Raw genomic sequence first — 21143 nt, 5'->3', positions numbered from 1 at the left:
TGGAATTTCGTGAGAATATTTCGTTGCAACGAAAAATCCCTTTGTTTTAGTGATGTCCACCCCAAATCCTGTGACACACTCTCCCTATTTCACAATAATACAAAACTTGCTGCCCTTCTTTGAACTTTTTCGATGTAGTCTGTCAATGCTATCTGGTAAGGATCCCACACCGCACATCAGCATTCTGAAAGAGGATGGACAAGTGTAGTGTATGCAGTCTCCTTAGTAGCTCTGTTACATTTTCTAAGTGTCCTGCCAATAAAACGCAGCCTGTGGTTAGCCTTCCCTACAACATTTTCTGTGTGTTCCTTCCAACTTAAGTTGTTCGTAATTTTAATTCCTAGGTATTTAGCTGAATTTATAGCTTTTGGATTTGACTGATTTATTGTATTGCTGAAGTTAAACGGATTCCTTTTAGCTCTCATGTGGATGACCTCACACTTCTCGTTATTTAGGGTCAACTGCCAATTCAAACAAACCATTTTAAACTATAGTTTGGCTGGTTGCTCTTTCAATTATAAAACTTGTAGTATTACAGCCACAGTTCTCAAAATCTCAATTTTCAACAAAATAGCATTAAGTACTGTATAATGCCAAGCAATACTACACTAAAAATAATTATTTTACCATGAAAACAGAATGAAAGGAAACTATTTTTTTTTTTTTTATTTCGTCTGTATAATGTCAAGTTATCTGAATAGGAAACAATGTGTTCACAGTTGGGAGAAATGGTAGCTGTTAAATTAAATGAGTGTAATGATACATTCAAAATCAGGACACCTGCATGACATGTTTTAAGTCAGGACACCCAAAAAATTAAAAAATCAAGAGAACAACAACACAATTTCTCATTGTGTTACTATATTTAGGGAAAAAATGAGTGAGAATAAAGATGGAGAATTGGATTACAATTTATTGTAGCAGGTGTTTGTTGCACTGCTATGTGTAAAGTACTGAAATTGATGCACTATCACCTTTCTTCTTTTGCACACGAATGGTTTTTCTTCATTTTTGTTCATTGTTTCCATCCCGTAATTTCCTTAATTGTCGGAAATTATTGATTTTAATTTCTTTTATACTGTCTTACAGTGAAGAGGCATATTTAACACAGAGTTCTCAGCTGTACCTGGAGACTTGTTTGCCTTCTCTGGGGGATGTTTACTGTATAGCAGAGAGCTATCGTGCTGAACAGAGTCGCACAAGGAGGCACTTAGCGGAGTGAGTGTTAAAAATAGATATGTTCTGAAATATTCGCTGACCTGAAAACTAGATTTTTTGTAACTATTACAATCTTGACATTAGACTATATAGTGAAGAATGAAGTTAGAGGTGAAAGTCAACTTCTTGCAGATAAACAGGCATATTTTGTTTCAGATATACCCACATTGAGGCAGAATGTCCTTTTATAACATTTGAGGATCTTTTAGAGAGATTGGAGGATCTTGTATGTGATGTTGTGCAAAGGGTGTTGGATTCACCTGTAGGACAAATTGTCAGTGATCTCAATCCTGTAAGTATATACATAGAGGGAGAAGAAATAAGAGAAGTTCACTGGCTATTTCATCTTTATTGACCATTGTCTTCCCTTACAATGACTGAGCTCGCATTCTGTTTGAATATGCTTCATTGCTGTGCTGCTTCTCCCTGTCTCATTTAAAATTACTATTTCATATCATTTATTATTACATCATATAACCACAAACTGCACACCAACAGCATATAATCACTGAAAGCTTATCTATCTTGTACTTGGGATGCTGCATGGATTGTTTGTAGGGCATTTTACAAAAAAGCTTTTATGATTTGTCAGGTTTTTTCTGAATTCTGCTAGGTGTGTTTATTAGTATATTGGGACACACACACACAGAATGAGAAGTAAAGTACATAATGAAGGTTGCATCTCCGAGAGAGTTTACAACCAGAGCACATTTATAAGTGCTTCTCACAAAGTTTTGAAAAAGTGTTTGAATTCATAAATATGTATAAAATAATGTACAGTGAAACTTCTATATAATGTTTTTCAAGGGACCACAAATTCTGAACACTGTATAGAGGAAAACAGTATAAAGAGGAAGGCTTCCAAATAATAATTATAGGGCATTACTGAAGATCAGGATACCACTAATCAGCTTTGACAAATGGTGCCATAGACGACATTTTAAATTTTCACAACATATGATATTCATTGCAAATGATCAATGTATCAACTGATTAGTTTTTTTAAATTAAAACATGGGGCTCAGTAGGTGGATGGGTGAAAGTAAATGGATCAGTTTGTACAGTAAAAAGTTATAACAGATTCTTAAGATTCACATCATTCTCCAAAGATGACAGATGGTATCCCATTCTTCAGTTGACCCAATTATAGAATATGAGCCAAATTTTGTTTATATTTACTGAACATATTACATAAAAACACAGTAAATGGGACAGATTTAAAAAAATTACTTCAATAATTAAATTATCAAATAAAACTTAAATTTGCACAAAACTCTAGGAACCTAAGCAATCTGAAATAACATACTTATGATTTTTTTTTAGATATTCAAGCAGGCTTGCTTGTTTTCTGTTTCTCCTAGACTATGGCAATCATTTCTTGCTCCAAATGAGCAAGTTGAACTACTGTTCCGTCCTCAAGTCTATGGGCCATCATGTACCTCCTGGATGTTTCAAAGGCTTCAGCTGCCTTAGTATATGAGGGCACAGGGTCATCTTCCTTGTCACTGTCACTTTCACTATTACTCTCCAAGCTTCTCTCTGCCGTCAGCTCCTCAATACTTTGTACTCCTGTGGTTGCCACGTTGTCATCCACAGCCACAAAGTCCTCAAAAGTTACAGAATCACTGCCTATTAATTGGTGAAACTCTTACAAATCACTTGCAACTTCTTACACGGGAGCTGCCATCTCATTCTCACAGAATCCCACTTTTGTGAAACAGTTTTTAATAGTTTCAGCACTTACTTCCATCCACGAGTACATAATTAAATTTATTGCCTGTAAAATGTTCAGTTTCAGTTGTGATCTTTGCTGGCTTCCCGGTTTTCTTTGGTCCATCAAATTCAAGGCCTTTTTTACAAGGGCTGTCCTATATTTAACCTTAAGGGCGTGTATTATGCCTAAGTCCATAGGTTGCAGACGGCTGGTGCAGTTGGGTGGCAGGAAAATTACTTTAACATTTCTCAGAAAGGGTACGTCTGGTGGATGTGCCGCACATCTATCCACAAACAGCAGCACTTTTCTTGCAGCACTCCCCATTTTGGCGTCAAATTCTCTTAGAAAACGTAGAAATATTTCACTCGCCATCCATGCCTTGGCATTGTTTGTATATTTGCATGGAATCGTGGAAATGTTTTTGAAGGACCTCGGATTTTTTGGCTTCCCGATAACCAAAGGCTTTAGTTTTTCACTGCCATTAGCGTTTGTACATAACAAAACGGTAAGACGTTCCTTGCTCTTCTTACCGCCATGGCAATTTTCCCCACGAAAAGTGTGTGTCTTATCTGGCATTAAATTGAAAAACATGCCGGTTTCGTCAGGGTTATAAATGTCACACAGTTTGTAGCCCTGTATCAGATTAGGGAGAGTCTCTATCCATTGAGCTACAGTTGGTTCGTCCACACTTTTACTTTCTCCACATTCCGATTTGTACACAACACCATGACGCTGTCGAAATTTATCAATCCATCCATTGGACGCCTTAAAATTGTCCATTCCTAACTGAAGTGATATTTGAAGCGCCTTCTCCTTCAAAATAGTTCCGTTTATAGGAATGTTTGCAGCACGTGCTTGCTGAAACCAAGTTAATAAAACTTTCTCCATTTTGTCGTAAGTTGATTGTTTCAAACACATACGTTTAGAATTTCCACAGTTCTCAAACCCTTCCATTATCGACGATCTGTTTTTCATAATAGTGTTGAGTGTTGAAGGGGCCAGTCCCAATTGCTTCGCCAGCTGCACGCAACTCACTCCAGGAGATGCCTCCACTTTTTTAATAATAGAAACCTTCTCTTCCAGAGAAATATTCTTCCGCTTTTCACCCATGTCCACTGATGAAAGCTTTAAAAAAAACGTTATATCGAAGACACACACTTACTAGGCACACGAACTATTTGCTGTTCAGCTCACACAACACGCTACTAAGCACTAATACAAAGCATCGACTGAAATAGTGCCAAAAGATCGCAAGCAGAATGTGTGTCACATGTCACGTGACCAGGTTTTGCCGCTGACATATGAAATACGCTGAGCGCGGGCTTTCCGAGCCAGTGCAAACTGTGAAACCACATAACGGAAAACGATGCGTCTACATCCAGTCACTTAAATGTTATAAAGAGGTAAATAATTGACCAGGGTTCCAAAAATATGAGTGTTACATGGAGGAAACTGTAATGTAGAGGAATCACAGTAAATAGGAAAATTTAACATTGTTTATATGGGCCTTTAGTCGGGATCGAAAAAAACGGACGTAACATAGAGGAAAACATTATATGGAGGAGCGTTATAAAGAGGTTTCACTGTATTGTTTATGTGTACCATAAATGCAGATGAGCTTTGTTTGCCTTAATCTGAAACTTGTCAAGATTAGGTTATATTTAGTTGTAATTAGATACTCAACAGGCTTCTTGTTATTGTGGAAAGGGGAGGGGTGGCGATATACACACATGGATGCACAGGACTCACGATTCTTTTGGGAGTGTGTCTGCTGCTGCCATGAGGCCTGAAGCCATTTCTTTCCTGTGCTGCAGTGTTCCACTCTGTTTGCACCCCTAGCGGGTCCGCGGTAAGAATAGGACCGAGGTATTCCTGCCTGTCGTAAGAGGCGACTAAAAGGAGTTCCTCCCCCTCAAGGGGGTAGTTTGCGCCAGTGTCCGGAGACGGACAGTTCAACGACTTACACTTGTTGTCGTTTTGGTTTTTCGCTTATTCTGGTTTCCTCCTTCATTTGTTTGTTTCCTTTCTTTGTCCTTCTCCCTCCCTCCCTCACTGTCTTCCTTACTTTTTACCTTGCCTTCTTCTCCCTGCCTTCTTGTCCACCCTATGGTCTCCACCTCGGCATTTGAGACAGTCTGTCCTTTCTCTTCCGCTCTCTCCCTTTTTTTTCCTATTCTTCTTTCCTCCCTGTGTGTGTCTGAAGGCTGACCCACGCGTTCGCACGTGTAGCCAGTGATGGGATAACAAGTAATTCTCCAGCCTAGGTAGAAAAAGTAACGCACGCACGTACCCCCTGATAAAGGCCAGGCCCAGGGAAGTGTAATTGCCTGAGCTGACACCTCCCGACCTTGCTGATTGGTCCCTCTGTCCGTTTTCCATTTGGTACAGAATGGAATTCACTTGCTGACATCTGTGCCAACGAAAGTATAGACCCCTCCAGGAACTCTCACAGGGCCAATAAGGTTCTGACTGTTCAGCTTGTTTCTGATCTTGATCTCTGTTCCTCTGTGTTAGTACTCATACTCACTTCAGTGTCATCCATATTGCATATTTGGCTATTAACCTTACAATCTCTTCCACTAATCTCTTGGCAATGTTACAGTGGTCGTTACATGAAAATCTTTGTGACAGGCACCTTGTTACACTGATCCTGTCACTTCCTTGTCACCACTGTTTGAGCAGTTACGAAGTTGGGCTCTTCGAAATGCCAGCTGGCAGTTTTATGCCTCTATCACCTTCATCACTCTGATTGGATCAGTGAGGTTGTGGGATACGTCTGACACTCTAACCCTCGCCCCTAGAATTGCTATTCCCCTTTCTAAAGACCCCTCTGCGACTGGCTGGTGCCATGGTGAATTGAAGATATTGCAGCATCTATTCAGGATCCTCAAAGTGCTCTACGGTGTTTGAAGTGACATCTTTCACGTGTCACCAGTTTTAAGTGGATCTGCATCAAGACTCAACTTCATAGTGTACTAGGCAGGCAAAGATCAGCAACTGTTCTGGGTCTCTTCATTCATGGTAGTGTTTTTACAAATACATAGATTCTATCAAATGCCTCATGATGCACTTTGCGACTGCTTTCACGTCCTCCGCATACTTGACTACCTGTTGAATGCATAAAAGATTTGTTGAAGACCTCCCCTTACCCTTTACCCCCCATCACACTGAATTATGTAAGGAATCTTCACATGACTAGTAACTGTTTCAGGCTCTTGATGTGTCATACATGCAGCCCCAGGCCTTGATTTGATTCATAATCAGATGATGCAACATGTGATTGTTACTTAGACTCAATTTATTCACTATCTTCAACCGTACTCGACTAGAAAGTGTTTTACCTTCATGGTGGTGAGATACTGTCATCGTCCCAATCCTTGAACTAGGCAATATCCCATTTCCACTGACAGACAGCTGCCAACCATTAGTGTCACCAATGTTTCTTCTACCTATCAGTGTTTTCTGGAAGGAACAATCTGCAACAGACCATCTGGTTAGGTTGGAAACCACAATTAGACAGCGCTTTTGTAAATGCCAACATCTCATTGCAGTCTTTCTGACCATCCTGACCTTCATAAGGCGTAATGCACTGTTTGGCACTATAACACTTTACGTATCCTTGATAACATATTATTATTATTATTATTATTATTATTATTATTATTTCTCTTTCCTGTCTCGGACATTATGTCTGGTTAAAAATGGAAAGTGACACGGACCTTGATCAAGAGTGACTTCTTTTTCACTGTACGGTATATGTTACATTGCATTTAGGAACTTTCGGGTAATTGAACATGTATCAATAATTACAGATTTCTGTAGTTGTAATATAAGTTTGGATGTAGCTGTATTGCGTTGATGTACTGGTGGATATTGTGTGGTATGACTCCTGTAGTTAATATTATAATTGGTATAATGTCAACTTTATCCTGATGTCACATGTCCTTGACTTCCTCAGCCAGTTGGATGTATTTTTCAATTTTTTCTCCTGTCTTCTTCTGTATACTTGTTGTATTGGGTATGGATATTTCGATTAGTTGTGTTAATTTCTTCTCTTTATTGGTGAGTATGATGTCAGGTTTGTTATGTGGTGTTGTTTTATCTGTTATAATGGTTCTGTTCCAGTCTAATTTATATTCATCATTCTCCAGTACATTTTGTGGTGAATACTTGTATGTGGGAACGTGTTGTTTTATTAGTTCATGTTGTACGGCAAGTTGTTGATGTATTATTTTTGCTACATTGTCATGTCTTCTGGGGTATTCTATATTTGCTAGTATTGTACATCCGCCTGTGATGTGATCTACTGTTTCTATTACAGTGAAACCTCTATATAACGTTTTTCAAGGGACCACAAATTCTGAACACTGTATAGAGGAAAACAGTATAAAGAGGAAGGCTTCCAAATAATAATTATAGGGCATTACTGAAGATCAGGATACCACTAATCAGCTTTGACAAATGGTGCCATAGATGACATTTTAAATTTTCACAACATATGATATTCATTGCAAATGATCAATGTATCAACTCATTAGTTTTTTTAAATTAAAACGTGGGGCTCAGTAGGTGGATGGGTGAAAGTAAATGGATCAGTTTGTACAGTAAAAAGTTATAACAGATTCTTATTTCACATCATTCTCCAAAGATGACAGATGGTATCCCATTCTTCAGTTGACCCAATTATAGAATATGAGCCAAATTTTGTTTATATTTACTGAACATATTACATAAAAACACAGTAAATGGGACAGATTAAAAAAAATTACTTCAATAATTAAATTATCAAATGAAACTTAAATTTTCACAAAACTCTAGGAACCTAAGCAATCTGAAATAACATACTTATGATTTTATTAAATATTCAAGCAGGCTTGCTTGTTTTCTGTTTCTCCTAGACTCTATGGCAATCATTTCTTGCTCCAAATGAGCAAGTTAAACTACTGTTCTGTCCTCAAGTCTATGGGCCATCATGTACCTCCTGAATGTTTCAAAGGCTTCAGCTGCCTTAGTATATGAGGACACAGGGTCATCTTCCTTGTCACTGTCACTTTCACTATTACTCTCCAAGCTTCTCTCTGCAGTCAGCTCCTCAATACTTTGTACTCCTGTGGTTGCCACGTTGTCATCCACAGCCACAAAGTCCTCAAAAGTTACAGAATCACTGCCTATTAATTGGTGAAACTCTTGCAAATCACTTGCAACTTCTTCCACGAGGGCTGCCATCTCATTCTCACAGAATCCCGCTTCTGTGAAACAGTTTTTAATAGTTTCAGCACTTACTTCCATCCACGAGTACATAATTAAATTTATTGCCTGTAAAATGTTCAGTTTCAGTTGTGATCTTTGCTGGCTTCCCGGTTTTCTTTGGTCCATCAAATTCAAGGCCTTTTTTACAAGGGCTGTCCTATATTTAACCTTAAGGGCGTGTATTATGCCTAAGTCCATAGGTTGCAGACGGCTGGTGCAGTTGGGTGGCAGGAAAATTACTTTAACATTTCTCAGAAAGGGTACGTCTGGTGGATGTGCCGCACATCTATCCACAAACAGCAGCACTTTTCTTGCAGCACTCCCCATTTTGGCGTCAAATTCTCTTAGAAAACGTAGAAATATTTCACTCGCCATCCATGCCTTGGCATTGTTTGTATATTTGCACGGAAACATGGAAATGTTTTTGAAGGACCTCGGATTTTTTGGCTTCCCGATAACCAAAGGTTTCAGTTTTTCACTGCCATCAGCGTTTGTACACAACAAAACGGTAAGACGTTCCTTGCTCTTCTTACCGCCATGGCAATTTTCCCCACGTAAAGTAAATGTCTTATCCGGCATTAAATTGAAAAACACGCAGTTTGTAGCCCTGTATCAGATTAGGGAAGAGTCTGTATCAATTTGAGCTACAGTTGGTTTGTCTACACTTTTACTTTCTCCACATTCTGATTTGTACACAACACCATGACGCTGTCGAAATTTATCAATCCCTCCATTGGATGCCATAAAATTGTCCATTCCTAACTGAAGTGATATTTGAAGTGCCTTCTCCTTCAAAATAGTTTCGTTTATAGGAATGTTTGCAGCATGTGCTTGCTGAAACCAAGTTAATGAAACTTTCTCCATTTCGTCGTAAGTCGATTGTTTCAAACGCATACGTTTCGAATTTCCACAATTCTCAAACCCTTCCATTATCGACGATCTGTTTTTCATAATAGTGTTGAGTGTTGAAGGGGCCAGTCCCAATTGCTTCGCTAGCTCCACGCAACTCACGCCAGGAGATGCCTCCACTTTTTTAATAATAGAAACCTTCTCTTCCAGAGAAATATTCTTCTGCTTTTCACCCATGTCCACTGATGAAAGCTTTAAAAAAAAACGTTATATCGAAGACACACACTTACTAGGCACACGAACTATTTGCTGCTCAGCTCAGACAACACGCTACTAAGCACTAATACAAAGCATCGACTGAAATGGCGCCAAAAAGATCGCAAGCAGAATGTGCGTCACATGTCACGTGACCAGGTTTTGCCGCTGACATATGAAATACGCTGAGCACGAGCTTTCTGAGCCAGTGCAAACTGAAACCACATAACGGAAAACGATGCGTCTACATCCAGTCACTTAAATGTTATAAAGAGGTAAATAATTGACCAGGGTTCCAAAAATATGAGTGTTACATGGAGGAAACTGTAATGTAGAAGAGTCGTAGTAAAGAGGAAAATTTAACATTGTTTATATGGGCCTTTAGTCGGGACCGAAAAAAACGGACGTAACATAGAGGAAAACATTATATGGAGGAACGTTATAAAGAGGTTTCACTGTAGTTGTTTGCAAAGTCTGCATTTATCTGTTGTAGTATTGGGATCTTTAATAATATGCTTGCTGTAATATCTTGTGTTTATTGTTTGATCCTGAATTGCAATCGTGAATCCTTCCGTCTCACTGTATATATTGCCTTTTCTTAGCCATGTGTTGGATGCGTCTTGGTCGATGTGTGGCTGTGTTAGATGATACGGGTGCTTGCCATGTAGTGTTTTCTTTTTCCAATTTACTTTCTTTGTATCTGTTGATGTTATGTGATCTAAAGGGTTGTAGAAGTGGTTATGAAATTGCAGTGATGTAGCTGATGTATTTATATGAGTGATTGCTTTGTGTATTTTGCTAGTCAAGGGACTGGTGACCTCACTGTCTATTCCCTTATCCCAGCAATTAAAATACACACACACACACACACACACACACACACACACACACACACACACACACACACACACACACACACACACAAAAAAGCACCCTCACCCCTACAAGGTGACATGGTCAGAATAGTTTAACTGGCCCAATTGTCATATACTGCACTGTCAGTCCAGATTACGATGATCATTCATACACAGACTACGCAGTGACTCAATGATGACAATGGCACACACACTTCTTCCATCAGCACATGGGAATTGTGAAAACTGTTTTAGGTAGTCACTCATTCGGTATGTTCACATTCAGAAACTCGTCAGTAGAAAAGAAAAAATAAGCCCTCTATCAAAAATTAAAGTTTAAAAACTGAATCCCTGACTCTTGAGATTTTTAGTATATAGAAAGCTAGTTGAAAATTTTGGCAACAACCTGCATAACACCTCTTTGAACCAATGACAGATCTTTTTAATTTGCAGTGTATGTTGCCCTTATGTCTAGTGTCTCGCATGTGCAACTTTTGTGTTACTTTGGTCGGGAGTGTGGTCCTTCATAACAAAGAATTAGGCAGAGGGAATGTGTACTTGTGATTAGCACCACCAACACAAATAATTTTTTGCAAGAGGTTTTCGGACATGTTCTACAAATGGTTCTAATCACCCCTTTCTTTTGGGAAAGGAAGAGTTCCTGCAAAAGTTAATTCTTTTTGCATAATGAAGTGCATCATCTAGTAACCAATGAGAGAGAGAGAGCATTCTTAATACAAAAGCAGTGAATATGTTTATAAATGTCTGAAGTATGTAGCATTCCCCATCTAAATCGCATTAACTTGGCTCTTTCTACTCCCTGAAGCTGCTGGTTACTAAATATTACTGTGAATTTCTCTCGCACTTTAAGACTAGACTAAATTGAATGAAGTAGATGCTGATTCGGTTGGCTGAAGGAGAGTTGACGTGTAAACAGTGGAGATTTGTAGACAGAATGTTACTAGTGTCTGTCATTGCTAACTTTTCAGACACATAGCAGGAAAGTCAGCAATGTAAATCAGAAAATAAGGGACCTAGACATAAACTGAGGTGGTATATGATAACCATCGCCTAATCTTAACACAACAGCTGCGGTTCTTTTTGATTAATAATTTTGTTCTTAATTCTGATCATTATAATTTGTTACAGGATTTCAAGCCCCCGTCGCGACCTTTTCTGCGCATGGATTACGGTGAAGCCATTGAATATCTACGTAAAAATAACATTAAAAAAGAAGATGGCAGTTTTTATGAATTTGGAGAGGTAAGTAATGTAATAAAAATTTAATAATCCCTTTAATATGTAATTTCAGGTATTACTCAGAATAGCATGTGAATTGAGCTCAGCATGGAAATGTATGGTGTTATAACAATGTTTCTTATTCATTGCTTATCCTGTATCTAATTTTTGTGTGTGGTTCCTTAAGTTACACTGTTAACATTTTGTGCTGTGTTCTATTCAGACTTAAATAGAAAGAAACTTCCACATGGGAAAAATATATTAAAAACAAAGATTCCATGACTTACCAAGCGGGAAAGCGCCGGTAGATAGGCACAAAGAATGAAACACACAAACACACACACAGAATTTCAAGCTTTCTCAACCGGCGGCTGCTTCGTCAGGAAAGAGGGAAGGAAAAGGAAAGATGAAAGGATGTGGGTTTTAAGGGAGAGGGTAAGGAATCATTCCAATCCCGGGAGCGGAAAGACTTACCTTAGGGGGGAAAAAAGGATAGGTATATACTCGCGCGCGCCCACACACACACACACACACACACACACACACACACACACAGACAGACAGACATATCCATCCATACATACATACACAGACACAAGCAGACATATTTAAAGGCAAAGAGTAAGGGCAGAGATGTAAGTCGAGGCGGAAGTGTGGAGGCAAAGATGTTGTTGAAAGACAGGTGAGGTATGAGTGGCGGCAACTTGAAATTAGCGGAGATTGAGGCCTGGTGGATAACGAGAAGAGAGGATATATTGAAGGGCAAGTTCCCATCTCCGGAGTTCGGATAGGTTGGTGTTGGTAGGAAGTATCCAGATAACTCGGACGGTGTAACACTGTGCCAAGATGTGCTGGCCGTGCACCAAGGCATGTTTAGCCACAGGGTGATCCTCATTACCAACAAACACTGTCTGCCTGTGTCCATTCATGCGAATGGACAGTTTGTTGCTGGTCATTCCCACATAGAAAGCGTCACAGTGTAGGCAGGTCAGTTGGTAAATCACATGGGTGCTTCCACACGTGGCTCTGCCTTTGATCGTGTACACCTTCCGGGTTACAGGACTTGAGTAGGTGGTGGTGGGAGGGTGCATAGGACAGGTTTTACACCGAGGGCGGTTGCAATGGTAGGAGCCAGAGGGTAGGGAAGGTGGTTTGGGGATTTCATAGGGATGAACCAAGAGGTTACGAAGGTTAGGTGGACGGCGGAAAGACACTCTTGGTGGAGTGGGGAGGATTTCATGAATGATGGATCTCAATTCGGGGAAGGATTTTAGGAAGTCGTATCCCTGCTGGAGAGCTACATTCAGAGTCTGATCCAGTCCCGGGAAGTATCCTGTCACAAGTGGTGCACTTTTGGGGTTCTTCTGTGAGAGGTTCTGGGTTTGAGGGGATGAGGAAGTGGCTCTGGTTATCTGCTTCTGTACCAGGTTGGGAGGGTAGTTGCGGGATGCGAAAGCTGTTTTCAGGTTGTTGGTGTAATGGTCCTGGGATTCAGGACTGGAGCAGATTCGTTTGCCACGAAGGCCTAGGCTGTAGGGAAGGGACCGTTTGATATGGAATGGGTGGCAGCTGTCATAATGGAGGTACTGTTGCTTGTTGGTGGGTTTGATGTGGACAGATGTGTGAAGCTGGCCATTGGTTTTTAGGTGGAAAGGGTAATATGAGGTTAAAGTGAATATATATATATATATATATATATATATATATACATATATATATATATATATATATATATATATATATATATATATATATATATATATATATATATATATAGGGAGAGATAAAGGTGTGAAAAAAGTCGAAAAAATGTTGGTTTGAGATGAGCTAGTTGATCCTGTGCTGAACTTAGGATATATATAAAGATTCCAAGACTTACCAAGCGGGAAAGCGCCGGTAGATAGGCACAAAAATAAAACACACACAGAGAATTTCTAGCTTTCGCAACCGACTGTTGCTTCTTCAGGAAAGAGGCAAGGAGAGGGAAAGACGAAAGGATATTATATATAATTTTAAAGTGGCAGCAAAATCCATACTTGATTTCATGTGTGTGTGTGTGTGTGTGTGTATATATAAATAAAACAGAAAGAAACTTCCACATGGGAAAAATATATTAAAAACAAAGATTCCAAGACTTACCAAGCGGGAAAGCGCCGGCAGACAGGCACATGAACAAAACACACAAACACACACACAGAATTACGAGCTTTCGCAACTGGCAGTTGCTTCGTCAGGAAAGAGGGAAGGAGAGGGAAAAATGAAAGGATGTGGGTTTTAAGGGAGAGGGTAAGGAGTCATTCCAATCCCGGGAGCGGAAAGACTTCCCTTAGGGGAAAAAAAGGACAGGTGTACACTCGCGCGCACACACACACACACACACACATATCCATCCGCACATACACAGACACAGGTGTACACGATCAAAGGGAGAGCTACATGTGAAAGCACCCACGTGATTTACCAACTGACCTGCCTGCACTGTGATGCTTTCTATGTGGGAATGACCAGCAACAAACTGTCCATTCGCATGAATGGACACAGGCAGACAGTGTTTGTTGGTAATGAGGATCACCCTGTGGCTAAACATGCCTTGATGCACGGCCAGCACATCTTGGCACAGTGTTACACCGTCCGAGTTATCTGGATACTTCCCACCAACACCAACCTATCCGAACTCTGGAGATGGGAACTCGCCCTTCAGTATATCCTCTCTTCTCAATATCCGCTAGGCCTCAACCTCCGCTAATTTCAAGTTGCCGCCGCTCATACCTCAACTGTCTTTCAACAACTTCTTTGCCTCTGTACTTCTGCCTCGACTGACATCTCTGCCCTTAACTCTTTGCCTTTAAATATGTCTGCTTGTGTCTGTGTATGTGCGGATGGATATGTGTGTGTGTGTGTGTGTGTGTGTGTGTGTGTGTGTGTGTGTGTGCGTGCGAGTGTACACCTGTCCTTTTTTTCCCCTAAGGGAAGTCTTTCCGCTCCCGGGATTGGAATGACTCCTTACCCTCTCCCTTAAAACCCACATCCTTTCATTTTTCCCTCTCCCTCCCTCTTTCCTGACGAAGCAACTGCCAGTTGCGAAAGCTCGTAATTCTGTGTGTGTGTTTGTGTGTTCTGTTCATGTGCCTGTCTGCCGGCGCTTTCCTGCTTGGTATATGTATATATATAATTATAAAGTGGCAGCAAAATCCATACTTCATTTCATGAATTCCTGCATTATCCTTTTTATCCAGATAGTCTAACCAGATCATTGTTACGTTAGTTTACTGCATAATTCCACAGAACAGTAAGTGGATTGAAACACTATTCTTTTATATAATTTGTGGAGTGCCAAGAATAGAATGCACTATAAAGTTTACTTAAAAATATGCTATATGTGAATCAGCATAACAAAGTTGGTTACCTGGAATTTTATGTTGCTGTCATTTATTGTTGGCACTAGGACATCCCTGAAATGCCTGAGCGGCGCATGACAGATGCAATTGGGAAACCTATAATGCTGACACGCTTCCCAGCTCACATCAAATCATTTTATATGTCGTTGTGCCCAGAAGACAACAGACTGACAGAGTCTGTTGATATTTTGCTGCCAGGTGTGGGTGAAGTCATTGGCGGGTGAGTATTAATGCTATCATATTGTCTCTCAAAAGTAAACTATAGACACAGTTTCTGTCTGTTACCTTCGTAGCATGTTGCTTGGGAATTTCGTCTTGAACTTTCATATCTTGTCCTGATGCATGCTACAATATATCAAACACAGAAACACACCAACGTAAATTATGAGACACAACTGCTGGCCAGTACTTATTTTTAGGATGCAAATTGTGTATACCCAAGCTGCTGAAAAGTTGCACTTGACAAATGCATTTCAAGTTGGCAGCACAGCTTAACAAGTTAAGAATGAGAAGCACAAGGTGCTAGCCATGTGGTGTGAACCAATCCCAGCCTGGTAAGCATTACTGGTCATGACGTCAAAGCTCCTGCATTGCCAGCTCTGTTTGATGTGAACATCAACAATGTGTGTTGTATATGGTTTCTACAATGTGCTTGCATTGTCCTGTGCTTTGTTTCACTGTGGTTTAGAAAATTCTGATACTCGAAAAAACTTCGTTCTTCCTTTGCATCAAGGTGTGCCACTAGACAGCAAGCCACTGAAGTTACTATCGAGAACTTGTGATTTTTACAAAAAGGAAAAAGAATATGCAAGTATTCAAGGGTTGCTGTCAGTTCTACCGGTAACATGAAATGAACATCAAAAACTGTTGCAATTAGTGCAAGAACAGTAAGCAAAGGTGTGTTATTCCAAAAGTTCAAAGACATAGATGTGAGCCATTATGATTCCAACCTTTCTGGATCAGATAATTTATTTTTAGCATCCCCTGAAATAAGAGAGAGCAGCCTCACCCTGTCACAAACTGAAATTCTTCACGACTAGTGCAATTTGCAGGCATATTTATGCTTACAGGAGCAGGAAAGGGTATCCTACCATAGCAAAGTTATCAGTGTCCATAAAAGAAAGTGAATTTTTCAGGGGTGGGAAAATGTCACTAAAAATTGTGCTGAAAAGTACAGATTTACATTACAAAGCAGTGGACGAACACACAATCCTGTTAGAAAAGGTGCATAGTGTTACGGCTCTAAGCATATTCTTGTACACAGTTTTGGGCAAAGACATTCATTCGGTTTGTGTTTGTGATGACAACTATGAAGATGGTTGTGGCACTAATTCAGACTACAGTAACAATGGGAATCTAGATGAAATTGCACCAGTCGCCGTAAAATGGTGAATGAAAAGCTACGAATATTGGTTACTTCGTCCATGATTGTCATTATGAAATGTATAGTGAGAAGTTGGAATCTCAGTTTATTACTTATTTTGTAAACTATGCACTGTATTGTTTTCAAGATACAGATCACCACCAAATGCTTATTTTCTGTATTTCTTTGCTCCATTATCAAAAACTTCATTATCAAAAGCATTTGCTTTGTTATGATTATATCTACATTGTTATGCAATTGTTTATTTGCTATAATCATGATAGCATGTCAAAAATGAATTCTTATATATACAATTATTCACTCAGTAGCTTACATTTACTGTATCGTCTATGTAGGACTGGTATTGCAACATTGCTATTGCAGTATAGCCAGCTAAACGCTAGCTCCAATGTGCCATCTGGTGGGCCTCTGCTCTTTCCCATGGTTTCCAATTCTCACCTACAAAAAGTGGGTCATGCATTTCTGCTGTCCTACCACGTCCCATCCTGACCCAGAACTCTACATAGGTGTCCAGCAGCTGGACATTGTAGTGTAGTCCTTTTTGTTGGGCCTCCTTTGTGATAAAAGGGGACTTGGCTGACCCATATTCATCACCTGAAGACTACCTACATGCAGAAGCTCGTGCTGAGTGCTTCCTTGCGCACACATTTTGGGTTTTGGATCTTGCTACTGTTATACATATCTAATGGGCCCTCATTTCGTCCCAATTGGACAATGGTTGCCAGGTTTATGGTTTGCTGGCTCCTTCAGTTTTGAAACTGTTAGACCCAGTCCATCAGTGACTGGCCACTGGTGTCTTTTGGACCAGTTCCATAGGCAGTCTCCTTGCCAAAGCAGTGATCTTCCCTCTTCAGTTTAAATAGTACTAGCTCTTGGTCTGCTATGCAATTGGCATTTGACAATTCCCTGATCATACCACCTATGCCATTGTCTTAGCATACGAGGGCTGTTGTCCTCTTCATACCTGCCATCAGTTGGGATTACCAGTTGGAATGCATGTAGCTTCCATCTGCCAAGATATCCATCACCCTTCCGTGGACTGTGCTACCCATTTTTCCTTGCACACACCGCTTTGGGTGGTGCCCAGGCCACGTATTAGGACCAGTCACTTCCAAGGCCCTAAAGTTTCAGTTGCCCCCATGACCTTTTGGCACCTGTTAGGTCCATTTCTTCAAGTGTTCTGTGATGCTACTGTCTTTTACGCTGACTAAAAATGTGGATCAGAAGAGATATGCATTTACATCAACTGCCGCTATGGAACGCTGTTCGCTGCTGGGAACATGTGTTGTGTTTGTGGCAGAGCTGACAGCTTTAGCAAAGCCCTCCATTGACCATGATTTAATATGTAATGGCTCAATGAGCAGTCTCCAGGCTATTGACCAATGCTGTTCTTGCCACACTTTGATCTCTGCTATTGATGACCTTCTTTCTAATCTTTGGATGCCAAGTCATGTGGGTATCCCATGGAATGAATTGGTCAACCATTTGGCTAGAGGAGTGTTTACTTGCTCCCCATTCAGTTTGCCAATCCCAGATGCAGATTTATTGATGCATCTGAGATCTCTGCTCACTCAGAAATGGAACATCATCTGGTGGGCTACTGCCCTATCTAATAAATTCCACACAATAAACATGGTTCCTGCAGCATGGCGGTCTTCTTTCCCCTATGCCCAGAAGGAATCCACAGTCCTAAGACATCTCGGCATTGGTCATACCAGATTAACCCATAGTTTCGTGAAATGGGGCCACCCCCATATTGTGGTTGTCACAGACAGCCACATTCATGGATGGTTCACTTGCTTCTCAGTTTTCTCTATGAAAGTGGTTTTCATTCTAAGTTTCAAGGTTTTGCTGTATTTCCATAGCAGGTGCAGAGTGGTTGGGGGATGGGGCTACTCCCACTGGAGAATAGATCGTCGACCATACATCCTTGACAAGGTTACTCTTTCATCCCTCTTTATTCTATTTCAATCACTTTTAGATTCATTGAAAATCTCTTCGGGTTTGCTGCCGGATCCTAAAATCAACTTGACTCTATATTTCGGCGATCCAACTGGTCCCCATCTTCAGGAGAATGCTGCTTGCTGATGAGTCCCACTGAGAACTAACGCCTGGCTGCAAAACGACGTCCTATATAGCCCACCGTGCAGTACGTGGCACGTGCTCCGCCCGTCACAGTTGCTGCCCTCCAAGACAGGGAAGGGGCGCCGCCCCTGGTAGAACTTTGCGGCAACGATATATCGCACTCATGGTCGCACGGAAGAACGTTCAATTTTGATGCGGGATAGTACCGGATTCCACGTCCTGCTAAGAGGAAACCCATTGTCCCTATTGATTAAATTATCCGCCAACCTAATTTCAATTGCCTCTTTATAAGCACTATTCCAAAAACTGGAAATGTTGGCAACTACCACCGTTTCGTCATATTTCATGCCGTGTCCCTCATTTAAACAGTGTTCTGCTACTGCCGATTTTTCCGGCTGTTGTAGCCTCGTATGGCGTCGGTGTTCCACACACCTGTCATGAACTGTGCGAATCAAACGACCAATGTAAGTTTTCCCACACTGACACGGAATTTTGTATACACCGGGTTTCCTAAGCCCCAGATCATCTTTTACAGAGCCAAGTAGTGCCCTAATCTTAGAAGGCCTTCTAAGATTAGGGCACACATTTAGAGTTTTCCCATTATGACCAAATCAAGGGCATAGCACTGTTCACCAAAAACAATCTAATGAAGAAGTAAGGTAGCTAAATTATTATTATATTTCTGTCAGTAGATATGAAAAAACTGATGACTATCTGCAAACAGGGTGAGTGTAGCATGAGGTTTAGTCCTCTAAAACTGCTGATCAAATAGATGTACAAGATAATATCACTGAACACATACAATAGGGGAATTTAAACGAGGTTCAGACTTAAGAGTAGTTAATTATGCCTATGTTGCAGTTGACTGTTCGAAGATTGTGAACACACACACACACACACACACACACACACACACATGTATATATAAGGGATTGTATAGGACAAGGATTGAAATTGAGCATAAACCAATAGAAAATGCATCATGCATATGAAAGATTACAAAATATTAAATTTTAATAAACATTCTCTTGACAGAAAGAAAGAGAGAGAAAGGGGGGGGGGGGGGGGAGGTTGCCCTAGTGTATGTAATATGCTAGTGTTACGTTGTTTCTTAATTTTAATTAATTCTCTATCCACAATGTTTAAAAACATCGATCAATGGATTAAAACTGAAAATCAGTTGGTCATAAATGGCAGTTATTTTGCTTTCATTATAGTTATTTCTAAATTTACTATTGTCTTCTAATTTTGTGATACAGAAAAGCATTTGTAATATGAAATCTTGTATTTTTTTAAAAAAATTCTGTTAATATTCTGTTCACAGATCCATGCGTATTTGGCAGTTGGAACCTCTTCTGCAGGGTTATGCCCGTGAAGGAATTGACCCTACACCATACTATTGGTATACTGATCAACGACAGTATGGCAGCTGCCCACATGGTGGTTATGGGTTAGGTCTTGAACGGTTCCTGTGCTGGTTACTTGCAAGACAACATATTCGTGAAGTTTGCCTTTATCCAAGATTTCTTGAGCGCTGTAAGCCATAAACTATTTCTAATTTATATGGGCCTTTCACAGTTGGTCATTCCACACATTGTTAACTGTTCATAGTTACTTGGATTATAGTTACATTGTGTTATAAAAAGAAAGCAATAGGAGTTTCAAGGGCTAAGAACTTTTGTGGCTGTAATTAAACACATGATTGCTCTGAACTGGCCTTGAAAGTGAAGTTCTTTGGCATCAGAAGAAATAATTGACAGTGAACAGTAAAGCTATTACAGAATTCTTATAGCATACAGTTAGTTCATGCCTCATTCCTACTTACTTTCCTTGCAAGCTCTTGATGTTCTTCAGGGCAATTATTTCTCGTCTTGGTGTGTTGTTAAATCTATGCAAGGTTTCATCCATAAAATGTACTTTTTTTCTGGCAAAGTGTACTGCAATTGAAAAACCAGCTTGTGATAATGGGCTTTGCAGTTTCACTGTTGCATGTAACATAGGCAGTTTTGTGCATTGAGGCAGTTCAGGGTCACAGGAGTGTGAATCTGTTTTTTAAAGTGGTCTGACATAGCATTTGTAAGTGAAAAAGTTCAATACAAAACAGAATGTCTGAAATTTTAATGAGCACAAGGAGTGAATGCTGGAAAAAAGTGGTTATAATTTCTGGCTGAATTCTGTAATTATTGTTACAATGGCTGTTACTGTTTACATCTGTTGCAGTTCTGCAGTAGTGCTTTTAACTGTACTGTGTTTTGTGTAGAAGGAACATCAGATCTTATCAACAACTTATACAGAAACTATAACATTGGTGAAAATAATTTTCCGTGATTAAAGTGTTTTATTCAGGTACAACCATACCAAGATGAAAATAAAAGCTCTCTTAGGGTGATGTGATTAAGTAACATTTGTAACAGAGCTGACAAATGTGGGATGTTATTAAGGGAGGTGTAAAACTGAAAGGATTGTGAAGGCTTGTTGACAGCAGCTTCAATGCAAATTGCACCAAAATCAAAAAATGTGCTTTATGGCAATAATAAAAATGTTTATTAAATGACTTTAAATTGTTTCACTTCATGTGTTAATTTGTCTCATTATTGTGAACATGAATCAGTTATTACATCTTCCACCTCCTATTTTGGTTAAGTACCCTCAATATGAAATTGTATGAATCACCATTTTCTTGTCAAAGCAGCTACTAAATTGGGCAACTTGAACAGAATTCTCACCTTGAACAAGAAAGATGATGACTCAGATTTGACAGTACACAAAGAGAGTGTTGTGGTCTCTGTTTCACTGAGAAAATTGTGGGGGGGGGGGGGGGGGTTGTAAGATGTTGTCTGACTCTTCCTGGAGTGTTCTCTTGAAATTTCTGTAAATCTCGCTGATGCACAATGCAT

At 40.0% G+C, this 21143-nt stretch overlaps 1 protein-coding gene across 1 annotated transcript in view; it reads left to right on the top strand.

The window, feature by feature from the left end:
- LOC126281355 (asparagine--tRNA ligase, cytoplasmic) overlaps positions 1–20801 on the top strand; it is a 35212-nt gene extending 14411 nt beyond the window's left edge. The window contains exons 7-11 of the mRNA XM_049980264.1: positions 1090–1218; positions 1375–1510; positions 11290–11403; positions 14825–14997; positions 19571–20801. Coding sequence (XP_049836221.1) covers positions 1090–1218; positions 1375–1510; positions 11290–11403; positions 14825–14997; positions 19571–19793 — 775 coding nt within the window. The 3' untranslated portion in view covers positions 19794–20801. The remainder of the gene's footprint in view (positions 1–1089; positions 1219–1374; positions 1511–11289; positions 11404–14824; positions 14998–19570) is intronic.
- Positions 20802–21143: the final 342 nt, after the last annotated feature.

Source organism: Schistocerca gregaria, chromosome 7, assembly GCF_023897955.1.
Source record: "Schistocerca gregaria isolate iqSchGreg1 chromosome 7, iqSchGreg1.2, whole genome shotgun sequence".
NCBI lineage: Eukaryota > Metazoa > Arthropoda > Insecta > Orthoptera > Acrididae > Schistocerca > Schistocerca gregaria.
This window is presented reverse-complemented; position numbering and strand designations above follow the sequence as displayed.